Source organism: Notolabrus celidotus, chromosome 17, assembly GCF_009762535.1.
Source record: "Notolabrus celidotus isolate fNotCel1 chromosome 17, fNotCel1.pri, whole genome shotgun sequence".
In the NCBI taxonomy this organism is placed as follows: domain Eukaryota; kingdom Metazoa; phylum Chordata; class Actinopteri; order Labriformes; family Labridae; genus Notolabrus; species Notolabrus celidotus.
The window spans coordinates 6978953-6992729 of NC_048288.1; the positions used below are offsets into that span (position 1 = coordinate 6978953).

General features: G+C 40.0%; 1 protein-coding gene across 3 annotated transcripts in view; it reads left to right on the forward strand.

Annotated features, from left to right (window-relative positions):
- mtrr (5-methyltetrahydrofolate-homocysteine methyltransferase reductase) overlaps positions 1–13777 on the forward strand; it is a 43400-nt gene that overhangs the window by 11690 nt on the left and 17933 nt on the right. For all 3 annotated transcript variants that reach the window (XM_034706481.1, XM_034706482.1, XM_034706479.1), the window contains 3 exons: positions 1717–1759; positions 5091–5271; positions 5973–6091. In XM_034706481.1, the coding sequence (XP_034562372.1) occupies positions 1717–1759; positions 5091–5271; positions 5973–6091 (343 nt within the window). The remainder of the gene's footprint in view (positions 1–1716; positions 1760–5090; positions 5272–5972; positions 6092–13777) is intronic.

Genomic DNA, 13777 nt, shown 5'->3' on the forward strand with positions numbered 1-13777 from the left:
ATGAGAAACATTAATTATTTTTTCATCTTTTTCAGCTTGTTCCTAATTATTTCTGATAATGTATTTACAAATGAGCTACTGTGAGAAACATTTACAGCACAAGAATATTGATTATATCAAAGGCAGACCGACGTGTAATCTGGGCTCTCCTTGTAAATTTGTCTGCCCTTGCAGTCATTAATACATTTTGGAGTTTCGTGTTTAAAGATTTCAATTTCTCTAAGAGTAAAAGTTTTCCTCATGAAAGTTAGCTCTCTTCTTAGGTGAAATATTTTGCCTAAGATACATCTTTGAATCCACATTTAACATAATTAAGTTGAGCTGTCAGTCGGTGGGTTGACAGAAGATTCAGGAGCGTCTCATTTGCTCAAGAGTTAATTGTTTTTCTTTTGGTTACAACAAACAAGTAGATTATATCTGTCATGCTGTGGAACATTTTAATTGGCTTGTTTTTATTATTTTCAGACAAAATAATTAAGAAAAACTAAACAATGAATGCAACCTCTATCAAAAATAAAACAAGACTTACAGTTTCAAGATAACACGCACTTCTGTCACTTAAAATACCATTTCTTTTTCAACAGTGTGCAGAAGCAGATCACGTGTGCGAGCTTGAGTTCATGAGATTTTGTTTTTTATCTAACAAACAAACTGCAGTCTCAAGTGTATTTTCTAGATCAGTGAGGACGCACTTTGAGAAATCTTCTTCTCTTCTTTCAGACTGACATATCATCTAATTTCAAGTCTCATGTGAGTGCATGAAGATTCTCACTTCTCTGAAAGATCACAAACCTCATGATTTTATCTAATATTTCCAATTTCTATCTGCAGTTTTTTGCTAACTGTTTTCACTCTTTTGATGTGAACTCCTTTTTGGTCCTTAACGATGAACGGAAATGTGGATGAAATTCAAGAATAGTTGTTTTTTTTTCTTCCAAACTGTCTTTCAGACTCGCTTTAATGTGTTTAATGCATCACCACTTAAAAAAAAATCCAAACATCCCGGCTCAGAGAGATGAAACGGGTGTCAAAGTGCCGAGCTGTCTTGCTAACACCCTGAGCTGTTTAGTTGTCAGAGAAATCCAAAAAAATAAGAGACAGCAGATTTAGTCCAGCTGTTTGTCTGCCTGTGCAATTTAGCAGAAAAATGTGTTATTGTGAGGCCTCAGCTGGTGCGTATGGTGCAGCTTCACTTTTCCAGGTCCATCTATTACTGAGACACAAATAAAATGTAAGGGAGTGCATCACACGACTCCCAATCAGTCTTTTAGCCGTAGAGTTGGCGGTGGTCTCAGCGCAGCAGATTGCAAATGTTGTTGCTACGGGGTGAAAAGTTATCTACAACTCTTAATAAGTTTTCCTGATTTCTCTGACACATCCTTACTGAGGTAATTCACGCCACATATTACCCAAAAGAGGGCACCTTCATGGCTGGCATTGAAATAAGCTCTGCATAAGCAATCTGTTTCCTACTGGCTCCACATCTGGACACTTGGGAATCCATAACCCTGAGTTAGTAATTTCATAAATATAGAAGTATGTCCTAGAAACAAGACTGGTACCTGCGTGGGGGTTGCTGTGGAAAGATTGGTGGGTGGGATGTCTCCATGGACCGGGATGACTTTCACTTATTTAGCCTCCTCTCTGTCATGGGTGTCTCTGTAACATAATCTAAGCAATACACCGGAGTGATTGACAGTTGTGCTTGCTTTTCAGAGCATTTGCCGAAACTGCAGCCCAGGCCTTATTCAGCAGCCAGGTAAGGTGACAGAGAAATAAGAAGTGCATGAATCTTTGAACACATTTGCTCGTATAGCATTATGCATTCATATTAACAAGTAAAAATTCAACTCAGCTATTGTTTTATTCCTCAAAATATCTCATTGCACTAAATATAACCCTCATTAGCCTTACAAGTCAAGACACAACTTATTTTCCCCAGATGTTACAAGCAAGCAAAAATGTTAGTGAAGACATAATGTCTAATTTTAAGAAAATTAACAAAAACAAAACTGACTTGCTGCCCCGCCAGCTATTTTTCTGATTAGAAGCAATTAAGTCCTCATTTTTTCATGTAATATCTTGGAATGAGATGTCATATCTGGACTTGTCATGGATTTAATTAAATGTAATATTAGAGGAATACATTTAGTAAGACTTTGCAGTGTATGAATGGTGCTCTTACTTTCTCAACATGGTCACAAATATTTTTTTTTTTTTAGCATTTTAGCATCGATCACTTGTTCTGTGATTCTGTACACGTTTGAGTTATGAAAAAAAATCAAACACTACTTTGTATCATTTTGTACAGTGATGATGAATTATGATGCACTAAGCGAATAACTGAAAAATCTCATTTACTTGAAGATGGAGCTCTTTTATCATTTACTCATCTGCAACAAAAATATGGCTTCCTTCATTTGGACTTGTTTATGTAATTAAATAATCGTAATCAGTTTTTATCAGGGGTCTCCCACTAATGTCTTCTCCCAAACTTGATTGAATTTGTTGTAGATTAGTTCTGAAATTCATAGATCATTTGTAAGACAGAAGAATCCCAAAGTCTGGACTATATACGGTAGAACAAGGGAGGAAATTAATGAGTTTGATATTGCTCACAACTTAAGGCAAAGTCCTTTTTAAAATGCAGCAGGATGTGTCACACTCAAAAGAAGATTAACGATTACATTTCATTTTAACGTTTGCATTGTAAAACCCCCCAAAAGAGTTAGAGTCAATTATACAGGTTTTTTCAAACCCTCAGACCTAATTTTGTTGATATTTTATCTCTTAGAGTTCATCATAATGGACCAATCAATCACGACCTCCTCATTGTTTTTTCTTTTTTGGGTGCCTCCAGGCAAGACAGTCGAGTTCACATAATAATATTCAAATGTTCTTACTATTGGCAGCAAGGAAAGGCATTGCTTTCCACTAGAGATGTGCTATTTTGCCAGCTTCTTCACAGTGCTGGATTGAGCTTTCAAATTATGAGACATTTGACAGGGTTTATTATAACATCAAAGCGAGGCTCCATGAGTAATATAAAGTGTGGCATATGAATTTTGAGTTTCAGGGGACATCTAGAAAGTATTTTAGAAAAAAAGGAATGATTCAGCTGAATATACTGTATGTGCATGTATATCCCTTTGTTGTAGCCTTAATATTTCTGTTTGTTTGGGTGTGCATTAAAATACGTTATTTCCTTATAAGCTGACTGAATGCTGAAAAATCTTGGGCAAACAAGGGAAAGTAAATTTTATATAGTGTTTAGCCAGGTGTGCTTATTTTAAATAGGCTCAAGTGTTCCATCTTTTTCACCACTTAGTCTGTCATTGATTTGCTCTTCCTGTTAAGCTAGTGCCCATTAGGTCTGCTTTAAAGCTCATGTGGAACAGCAACATCTAACGCAATGTCAAAACTTCTCCTCTCCTCTCATTAGACCCTCACTTAGCTGCCTGTGTGTGTGTGTGTGTGTGTTTGTGTTTGTGTGTGCCAAGAGATAGGGAGTGGACAGCGGAGACGGTGGCTGTAGTTTATCAGATGGTGCAGAGACATTAGAGGCCTGCATTATTGATGCTGTGGTCAATAGAGGTCTCTGGTGGCCCACAGGAACTGGAGAGTGAAGGATGAGGGAGCGTGAGAGTTCTTCGGCCAACAGAGAAGACCAGAATATAGAGGAGGGAGAGAGGGAGTTTTATTGAAGCAAGATGGACAGTAAGCTATTTTATTCCCATCTTTTAGTCTAGATTGAGGCAGAAGTCATGTGTGGATCATTTATTCCCAACCAGGGGAACAGCACATGTAACATTATGAATTAGTATGCTGAGTTATATGTTAAGTGTGATGAGCTACTGTATGATACATCCCACCAACCACTGTTTAATTCTTAGACCTTTTTTGAACAGAGAAATTTGATGTTTGGCTTAAACCTGTGGATACCATTGAAGAATTGTGATTAAAAACTAATAGACAGTCAATTGTTTAGCTAAAGGCAAGAAATGAAGTGTAAGCTTGAAATAATAGATGAATTGTTTTTAGACTTTAGCCTAAGTTAATGGATAAATGGTTAAATTATAGAGCTACAGGTAATGGGAAACTCAATGATATAGTTAGCTTATGGTGTTGCAGATATATCGTTTTTAGACTTTAGCCCTAAGTTAATAGACCAATAATTGTTCAGATTTAGCTAAAGGTAATGGGAAACTGGATGATATAGTTAGCTTAAGGATATATAAATTGCTTTTAAAAGTTAGCTTAATTTGATAGATACATTTTTGATATATTTATCTAAAGGTAATTTGAAATCATAGTTGATATAGTTAGCTTAAGGTTAAAGAGACGGAGTCCTGAGAAAATGCTACATTCAAATTCATGCTAGTTTTCTGTGACTACCAACCTTAGCTTTAAAGTAATACATATATGGTTGAAGCCTTTACTTTAAAATTATGGGGAAAAGTTGAAATGGTTAGCTTAAGATGGAACATTCAACTTCTGCATATGGTGGTAGAAGTAAAATATAAACCAAACTGACCAAAACACTGATTATTGCATGAACATATATATTCACATTACATCTTCTTTATGTGTTCAATACTACTTTATGCCATTGAGTTCAAAATCCATCCTAACACATATTTCAAATTTGATGGCTGGTGTTGACATCATTCAATAGCTACCTCGACAGACCTTTTCGACCAAATCAGACAGAAAATCATTGGGAACCTCTGGTATAGATCATAATGAAGCTCATTTCAATGCCATGTCCAAAATTGAGAGAGTGATTGCATCAAATCTAGATGGTTTCTTGACACTTTTAGAAGCAAGTCAACTGCATTTTTAAGTGAATTGAGTGAATCACTTGAAAAAGCATTGCTGCTTTTCTTTTGAATGTATGCTTCCTTTTACTGCTTGTTCCTGCCTGTACTGTTCTGTTTTCCCTTTGCTTCTCTCTGCATTTCACTCTGTTTTTCCACTTCATCTCTGTGCCTGTCACTGTTTGTGTTTCTTACACTCTGTCTCTCACACTGTTGTTTTCCTCTATCGCTATCTACCTCCATCTCAAACTCTCTGTGGTACCGTTTTTACAGCTCCGGCCTCAGACACCCAGGAAAGCTGCATTTTGTCTTCAATGTGGTAGAGTTCCCAGCATGCTCTCTGCGGCCTGCGGGAAAGCAGGGCTTGTGTACCGGTTGGCTGTTTGACCTCATCAGTCCTGCCCTGGTTTTCTCTGGGATGGATGAATCCTCCAGCACCCCAGACCTGCCAAAGGTAATGAGTACAGTGGAAAATGGAGAGCTGAATTAGGCTGTGCAAATTTGTGATCTCTTGGCCTTGGGAGAAACATTTCTTTGCTGGTGCTCATATTTTTTGGTAGTAGTGTGCAGGTGCTACAAAATTTGTAACCTTCCCCACTCATAGGGAGAGAAAAAGACAAGTACACATCCTGACTAAGTTGAAATCCTGCTTAGCATTACTTTACCATCCCTTCCATGATTTAGTTTTGTTTCCACAAAAATACCAAGAGAGCCAGACTGCCTGTTCTCTTTCAAATATTACAGTTCAAGAAGTTGTATAGTCAGAGTGAAGGTTGAGGGGTGGAGCAGAATACAGGAACATTTTACAAGGTTTCCTTGAATCTGCAGAACAGGAGGTATCTTAAATTCAACATTCTTCAACTACATGTTTTATATTTCTCTGTAAACTCTATTTTAATGCACTATAGACAAAAAGAACAAGCCTTAGGCCAGTTGTGTGTGATTAATGAAGGAATTCATTTAAATTAGAGCAAGTAAATCCTCTCTACCGAGGACTTTATGGATTCCAGCTGGAGCTCATGAGTTTTCCTATTAGTATGTCTTTAGAATATTAAGTAGATCAATTATTAGATTGGTAAGCCCACAGCGACTTCTCAGCATTGTTGTAATTACTCTCATTATTTTTAAATTCTTGCTAATGGCCTCTGACCTTAGATCCATGTGAAGTTGAGACCGAACTGCTCCTTTCGACCTCCACCCGACCTGTCGGTGCCCTTCATAATGGTTGGACCTGGCACTGGAGTTGCACCCTTCATTGGCTTCCTCCAGCAAAGGTATGGCAAACTTAATTATACATATCAATATCACATAGCAGCATGATAAGTGACATTTACAGAGATAATATTGGAACCAATCTGCTATCATATGATGATGGTATAAGCCTCTGGTAACGATGGCTATCTTTCTGAGCATTACAGTGTAGCCAACATCCTACAATAGACAACTTCTCTGTGTCTAATTAGCAACTTGAGAAGCAGCCATGAGTTCCAGTCACAGCATATTTGCCCCTTTAGATATTTCTGCAAATAAATGTTGTCACTTTATGTTTCATTACATAACTGGGAGGAGCATCTGTTCATTTGTTTTTGGGGAGTCTCAGTTTTGCTGTTAACAGTAAGTTACCAATAGGCTGTCCACTGGCTTACTTTGAACCCGTGAAAGAAACACTGTTTTTTGTATATTTTTAAAGCGCTTGCTAGAAAGCTTCCCATCTACCTTGCAAACTTGTAGGAATGGAATTATGGATCCTACGGGACTTGCTCTTCTGATTGGCTCGTTCTGAAAGTCCCTCGAGTTAACCCTGAACTGGGTAGATCAGCATTATCCTTTAATGCCCATAAATCATGGAATACCCTCCAACAGACTTTAACGTTGATATCCATTCCCTCCTTTGCAGAGTTTAAGACTTTGATCTCAGACCACTGTGTTTCAAATTGTATCTGCTTTAATGAATCTATTGTTTTGTGAATGATTGTGTGTTTGTTCGTTGTTTCTAATGTTCCTGTGATCTTGATGACATTGGCAATGAGGGAAACCTCAATGTCTTTTCGAGAATAAATAAAGGTTTGGAATTGAATTGAAAGAAACCAATTTTCTTTTGATCCACTTGAAGGTCTTGAGGTTGTAGAAATGACATCATGATGCTGATTTGTAAAGAGTTAAGGTGTAAGCTTGGTCAGGTCTGTTAAAAAAGCCTTTGAGAAGCTGGATGATAGAATGGAGGTCGGATAAATCATTTCTGAAGCACCCAAGTTAAAACATTTAAAATATTTTCTTTTTACTTTTATCCATTTAATGAGCAATAGCACAGAAACTTTAAAGAGGAGGAGACTTTGACCCCAGGCTGCCTACTTGGAGGACCATGGCCTCTGCACATGGGACCCCAGTGCATCTCTGGGGATGTTATACATGTGATATGATATGCAGCTGAAGTAGCTCAGCTAAATATCCATGTCGAGCATCAGAATCATGCAGGTTGTAATTCTGCTTGGCACATTGTGTGACACGGGCTACTTCAGCCAAAATTTACATCCAGTAATGAATATTCACATTGTTCAAGTGATGTTAAGTGCGCATCATCTCTGCCTATTTTTGAGTAATCTGCAGAGACAATTAAATGAGACCTGGCTCAAAGGTGATAAAAGTCAGCGTCATGTACATCTCATGAGTCAAAATAAATCTTGCAGTGAGGGCTGTGATCACGTCAGGGATTATTTCAGATGCCTCACTTGTCTGACGAGGAATAAATTAGGCCTTCCTAAGCACAAGTTTATGACTCCTCCTGTAATGAAGAGCCAAGAGTCAAAGCAGCACATGGAGCGTTATTGATTTGGAAATAAAAAAGTCCAGCAGTCCACAGCGACGTTGTTGGAGTAAATCATTGCTTGTTAATTGCCGGCAAGGTGGTGTGAGGATATTGACCGTTGGCTGAGTATGCCGTAGTTCTCCCCCGGCTTGTTAAACCGTGGCTATATGTCTAAATGCTTGAGGAGTGCTATCATTTGGTAGAAACGTGACATTTTGTTTAATGTTCTGAGATTCAGATCTGACAGATAAATGGAGATTGCAAAGCGATGATCTGTCAGAAAGATTTTAAATGATTGAAGTAGCTGCTCCGTCCAGGCTGAGGCATGTGTGTTGAGCCAGTTCCACTGCCCACCATGACTTGTTAGAAAGCAGGGTGAGCCTTTTCAGTCAGACTGACATCTCTAACTCTTGGGTGGCTTTCTATAAATGAGGTTGTGCCCCAGTCAGGTCCAATTGTCTCTAAATCCCCTTGACGTGTGCTCAGTTGCGGCGGGTGTCGTCGGTGGATGATAGCTCTGAGAGGTGACACAGCAGCGGCTGGAGTGATGGCAGCCGTGGATGGAGTGCAGCAGATTTGGGGTAAGAGGAGCGGTCATGTGGGGTGAGGAGGTGTTTGCGCCTTTGGGATGCAGGAGCTCCGAAGATAGCACACGTTTTCAGACTGACCTGGTTCCACCACTCGCAGACAGACACCTCCTCTTAATGATCAAGGTGGAGCCAGAGGGAGTGTTCTCTGGTGGAGGACTGTGATACAAACCTATCAGTCACACTTTGATCCTCATGGTGCAGCCAAACTTTGCTCTCTTGAATACCGGACATCATGATACACATTTTAGTGTGTTGTTACTGGTTAGCACTGGTTTGAAGTAAAAAACACCTACACCTTGATTGATTTTTGGAGGCATTGTTTCATAAAACAACAGTTAAACCTTGAAACGTCAATGCTCTTCCATTTTTGATTTGATTTGATTCAATTTCATGTATTTTTCTGCTGAGAGGCTCTGAGCTGTTGAAGCCGAGTTGTTAACTGACTTATCAGCTCTGTTGTCTCCTCAGTCCCTCCTCCCTCGTCTCCCTCCCTCCCTCCCTCGTCTCCCTCATCCTCTCCCCTCCAGCTGCGTATTGTGCTGGAGGATTGTACAAACCTGTCATGGAGCGCCACATTATACAGAATCTAACTTGAGATTCCAAACAAAGCCTCGGCGGCTGACGCTGCACTCTGATAGGAGATAACAATCACCAGTTTGTCAACGGGACACCGTATCTGCCTCCAGGCCTAAGAAGGGTCGTGTTAGCAACAAAACAACACAAGGGATGCTTCGATTTGCCTACCCCCTCCCACCCTCACCTTCTGCCCCTGCTGTTAATCGATGGCTGTTTTCAAAAGTACTTTGTATGAGTTTGTAGCACCAGTAACAAGTGGAAGAAGAGTCTTTAAAGGTCAGAGGCTCACTTGACGGTACCAGGAGATTTTAATAAGGCCCCCTGGTACTGTGGTATTGATTGCTGTGCTTTTGAGTGGAAGGATTTCATAGATAATGTGATTTTCAGTGCGTTTCTATTTCGCCAGGAGCAGTAACAGTTAAACAAATATTGTATCTTTACTGAATGGGTAGCCTGAAATAATCTCTTTACAGCTCTAACAAGCTTTTCTTCCTGGAAAAAGAATCAGTCTGCTCGGTTTTATTCGTAGGTCTGAAGGCATGCTTGGCACATTCAATATGACAACTTTTTATTAAAGTTTATGTGAACAAATATTGAGCTTTCATTATCAGGCTAACCACACAGCTGATTACAATTAGACTTCAACGTCTTGCTTTTCGGCACCTTCCTGTGTTCTGAAAACATTTCGAATTCAGCACGTTTATATATGGGTGTCATTTTGCGGCGTAATTTCACTGATTAAGCCTCAAGCTGTTGTTGGATTTAAGCTTTTTTTTTTTTTTTGTCTCGTTGTTTTTTCATGCCCAAAAAGCTGCTCTGAACCTCTCGCACGGAGCTGCAGAGAAAACAGATGATAGATATGAGATAATTGGGATGTTTACCAAGTCTTTCACCTCAGCCTTCCTCACAGTTTCCCCCTCCTGCTGATCATCTGAATGGCTCTGAAAGGCAACCGCTTCTGATTTCGACCCCAAATGGAGTGCTCTGTAGATGCTGCCTTCCCCCCTGGGATTGTATCGCAGGCTGTTATAGTGTGGGCATGTGATGTGATGTGATTTGTATTCAGAGAAAGGCGCCGGTGTGGTCTGCTCAGAATGGAATCCAGGTTTTTCATATTGGTATTGATCCCTTTAGGGCAGGCAGCGAGAGGAGAGAGACGAGTCCACTAAAATGAGTTTACTCGAGGCTGTTTGCAGATCAGAAGAATCTGGTCCAGGATGCTAATGGACGGGATCTGAGCGTTCGAACCCAGTCAGCCAGACAGCTCTGTTACCAAGACCCAGGCACAGACACACAGCTCAAACAAACTTCTTCTGCAAAGTATTTTCATTAACTGGTCAACTTTTCATTTAATTAATGAGGGCAAAGCTTTGTTCTGGTATTCAGACTTGAGCATTGATTCTGTTTTTCTCACCAACACTAATCAGTGAAGCACTGTGAGTACAGGCGCTACAGTTCATTACTTGAAAATAAAGAATATAGTTTTACTTTATTCCACAAAGTATCAGATCTTTCCTCATCGTCCTTGTACTTTATTCACGCTGCTGGAAAAACATCCTGTGAACATATATCTGGATGGCCTTGCCAGTGGGTAAGAAAACATGTTTTTTTATTGTTCCGACATGAACCGATTCATCTTGATTTAATATTTCAAGTATTTAAGTTCCTCTAGTTTGTTAAAAAGTGTATTTTCATTCTAACCCTGAAATTTTATGATCCAGTTTTATGAGTCTTGATCTGTACGTCACTAAAATGGCAATAAACATCATGTGGTCTCATATGTCATTCAGCTATCAGGGAGGTGTTTTCAGTTTAAAGCATGTTTGGATGTGAATCAGCTGACTACAGGTGTTGCGCATAACGGAGACGCTCAGCTGGGGTGTGCGGCTGAGTGACAGGTCTCCATGAGCACTTTCCTCCGCCGCCAGACTGATTATGACTCAGTTGCGCTCCCGGCTGACACCTGACCACGTTCACATGCTTATTTTTCTCAATAAGAACGAGTAGACAGAAAACTGGACACTGAGTCTAAAATATGTTTCTGTTCAGTTCCCTTGTTGAAGTCTGAGCCTTCACTTTTATGTCTGTATGTCCGTGGAGATAATGAGCCTGCCCCACACATTGATATTCGGCATGTATAACATTTTATACACCTCAATTTGATCCATAGTCTTTTCAATACTGTCAGTTATACACATTGGGTCGTGAAGGAAAATTTAATTCAAAGGAAAAAAAGTATTTGGCATTGTTTTTGACATGGAAAACGTTAACGTTTTTTAATGATTAACTAATAATTGATCGTTATCATTTCCAAAGATCGATCTCGGAAAATACTTGAAATTTACATCACTAGTCCCAACAACATAAAACAAGTTGAATTATTATTTCCCTCTGAATTAATTTTAATGGTTAGTCATTATTTAAGAGATAATGTAAAGTGAGCAGGCTCTCAGAGATGGTTGGGGTCCAGTAGCTCCTCAGGCTGCTCTCACATCTGTGCCCGTTAGCTGTCATTATTTCCCCACTCTGAGACCAGCCTGAGACGGAAACTAACTATTTTACCACAGTGTTAACAGGCAGAGGGGTAATGTGACAGATTCCTCCTGATTTGATGTGATGTGTGTGATCAGGTTGTCCCTTTTGATCAATCAGGATCAAGTAATTGACTCATCTGGAGTCAGGTGTGTGCACTAAGTTTGCATTTTCAAAATTTTCATGTTCGTTCCCTCCACCAACGAGATCTCTAAGAGCTAGGTTCCTTCTTTTTTGTTTCAGTGTTCACAACTTTAGCTCAACTGGCTAAAGCCGGTAAATATCCACAACATGTCACTCCGTGGCTCCCTGATTTTAAAGGCAAAAGTGGAAGCATGTAGGACTTTTGAAGCCATTATGAAATATAAATTTGATTTAAAGCTGTGTATGTTGTCTCAAAAAATACATCTGTAAAATGTAGCCCGGCTCTCTTGTAGCATGTACATGACTCTGTTTCCTGTGCATGTGAATCCTCAGTGTTGTGCAACTGGCTGTCAGGTTAAAGGTGATGTCAATGGACCCACATGTTGTTGTTGACTTTCTGCCCGGGCCTCTCAGGCGCTCGTCCCTGACTGACTCTCTCTCTGTGCCCCGACATGTCCTTGTGTCAGTGCTTTGATGACAGTCCATTTGTAACATAAACACAAGGATATCTTTAAAAAAAAAAAACTCCATACATACTAAGCACTCACAACTGATTCAGAGGCTTAGACAGTGGGTGGGTGTCTCTGGGACAGCCTTGGACTGGTTTTCCTTGTATCTTTCTAAAGGAACTTTTTCAGTTCATGCTGGCAAACATGTCTCATCAGTAGAAAACCTGTCCCCTTGTGTCCCACAAGGTTCTGTCCTGGGCCCCCTGTTGTTTTCTCTTTATCTGCTCCCTCTGTGGTATCTCATAAGAACTTTTAAAGACATTTCTTATCGCTTCTATGCAGACGACATTCAGCTGTACTTGCCTTTTAAACCCCATAATGTCTAAGTTGTCAATCCTGCTTGATTGTGTGGACTGTATATAATGTTGGATGGCAGATAATTACCTTCAGGTGAATTCAGATAAGACTGATGTTCTTATCTCAGCTCCTGACCGGGTTGTTCCAGAGGTGAGGAGAAGCCTTGGGTTTTTGTCCTCTGCTGTTAAACCTGGCCTACACAATCTAGGGGTCCAAATGGGCCAGGCCCTTAGCCTGGACCAGCATGTGAATAGTTTGGTTCGTTCTTCTTTCTATTGCTTAAGAAATATCGACAAACTCAGACCTTTAGTGTCCACAGCTGAGCTGGAAATGATTACTCATGCTTTTGTGTCATCTTGGTTGGATTACTGTAACTCTCTTGTCACATGTCTTAGCAATGCTTCCCTGAACCGCCTACAAGCGGTCCAAAATGCTACTGCTAAGCTGTTGACAAAATCATCTAAAAGGTCTCATGTTACTCTGATCCTCATATCTTTGCACTGGCTTCCAGTTAAAGCTGGGGTTGGTAGTCAGATTTAGATACACTTTTTGTTATACTAGTTAAAATGATCTTCATGTCCAGATAGCAATCAATACATAATGTGTTCTTAAAAAAGAGTAAAAAAAGTGGCTATCTACAGCTGGAGTAAACCTGGGAAAACACCAACCAATCCATGCCATCAGGAGACAAATCATGAAACCATATGGTCACGAATCAGTGGTGCTGGTGCATGTGAGCGGGGGTGCCGTTTTGGAGGAGCTCCAAGGGGAGGGGGGAGGGGTTAGACAGAGTCCTGAGGAAATGCTACATTCAAATTCATGCTAGTTTTCTGTGACTACCAACCCTAGCTTTAAATGTAGATTCCAGCTTAAAATTCTTATTGTTGTGTACTGAGTGCTCAATGGGCAGGAGCCGCTGCAGCCATTTAACTCCAGCAGGACTCTGAGGTCCTCTGATCAGGGTTTATCGGTTGTGCTTCGTACCAGGTTAAAAACTGAAGGAGACTGTGCTTTCCAGGTTTTTGGTCCTAAACTCTGGAACAGTCTCCCTCTGGAACTGAGAACTGTGGACGGGTTTAAAAAGCAGTTGAAGACCTATCTGTTTAGACTAGCCTTTGTTTAATCCGTCTGTTTTTTGTAATGTTTTTGTATTTAATTACAATCTCTGTTTTGCCTTTTAATGTTTTTCTTTTGATGTTGTAAAGCACCTTGTGACCTCTGTTCTTGAGAGGTGCTCTATAAATAAATCTTTCTTACAATCATTTCCTTATCCTGCAGACCCTCACACATGTTTTGAAGAATCTTACTCACTTTTGAAATCTCTCTTTTAATCAACCACTGGCTGTGTGGCTAGCAAGGCCCACCTGCTATCCTGTCAGCAAGTAGTGACACGGAGGGCCATGACGATGTGCAAGAATAAATCCCGATTCAAAGATGTGCATGTTCAGGCATGCAGTATTGTTTAACTGGTTGATTCAATAATTGTTGATTAATTTCCTGTGGCTC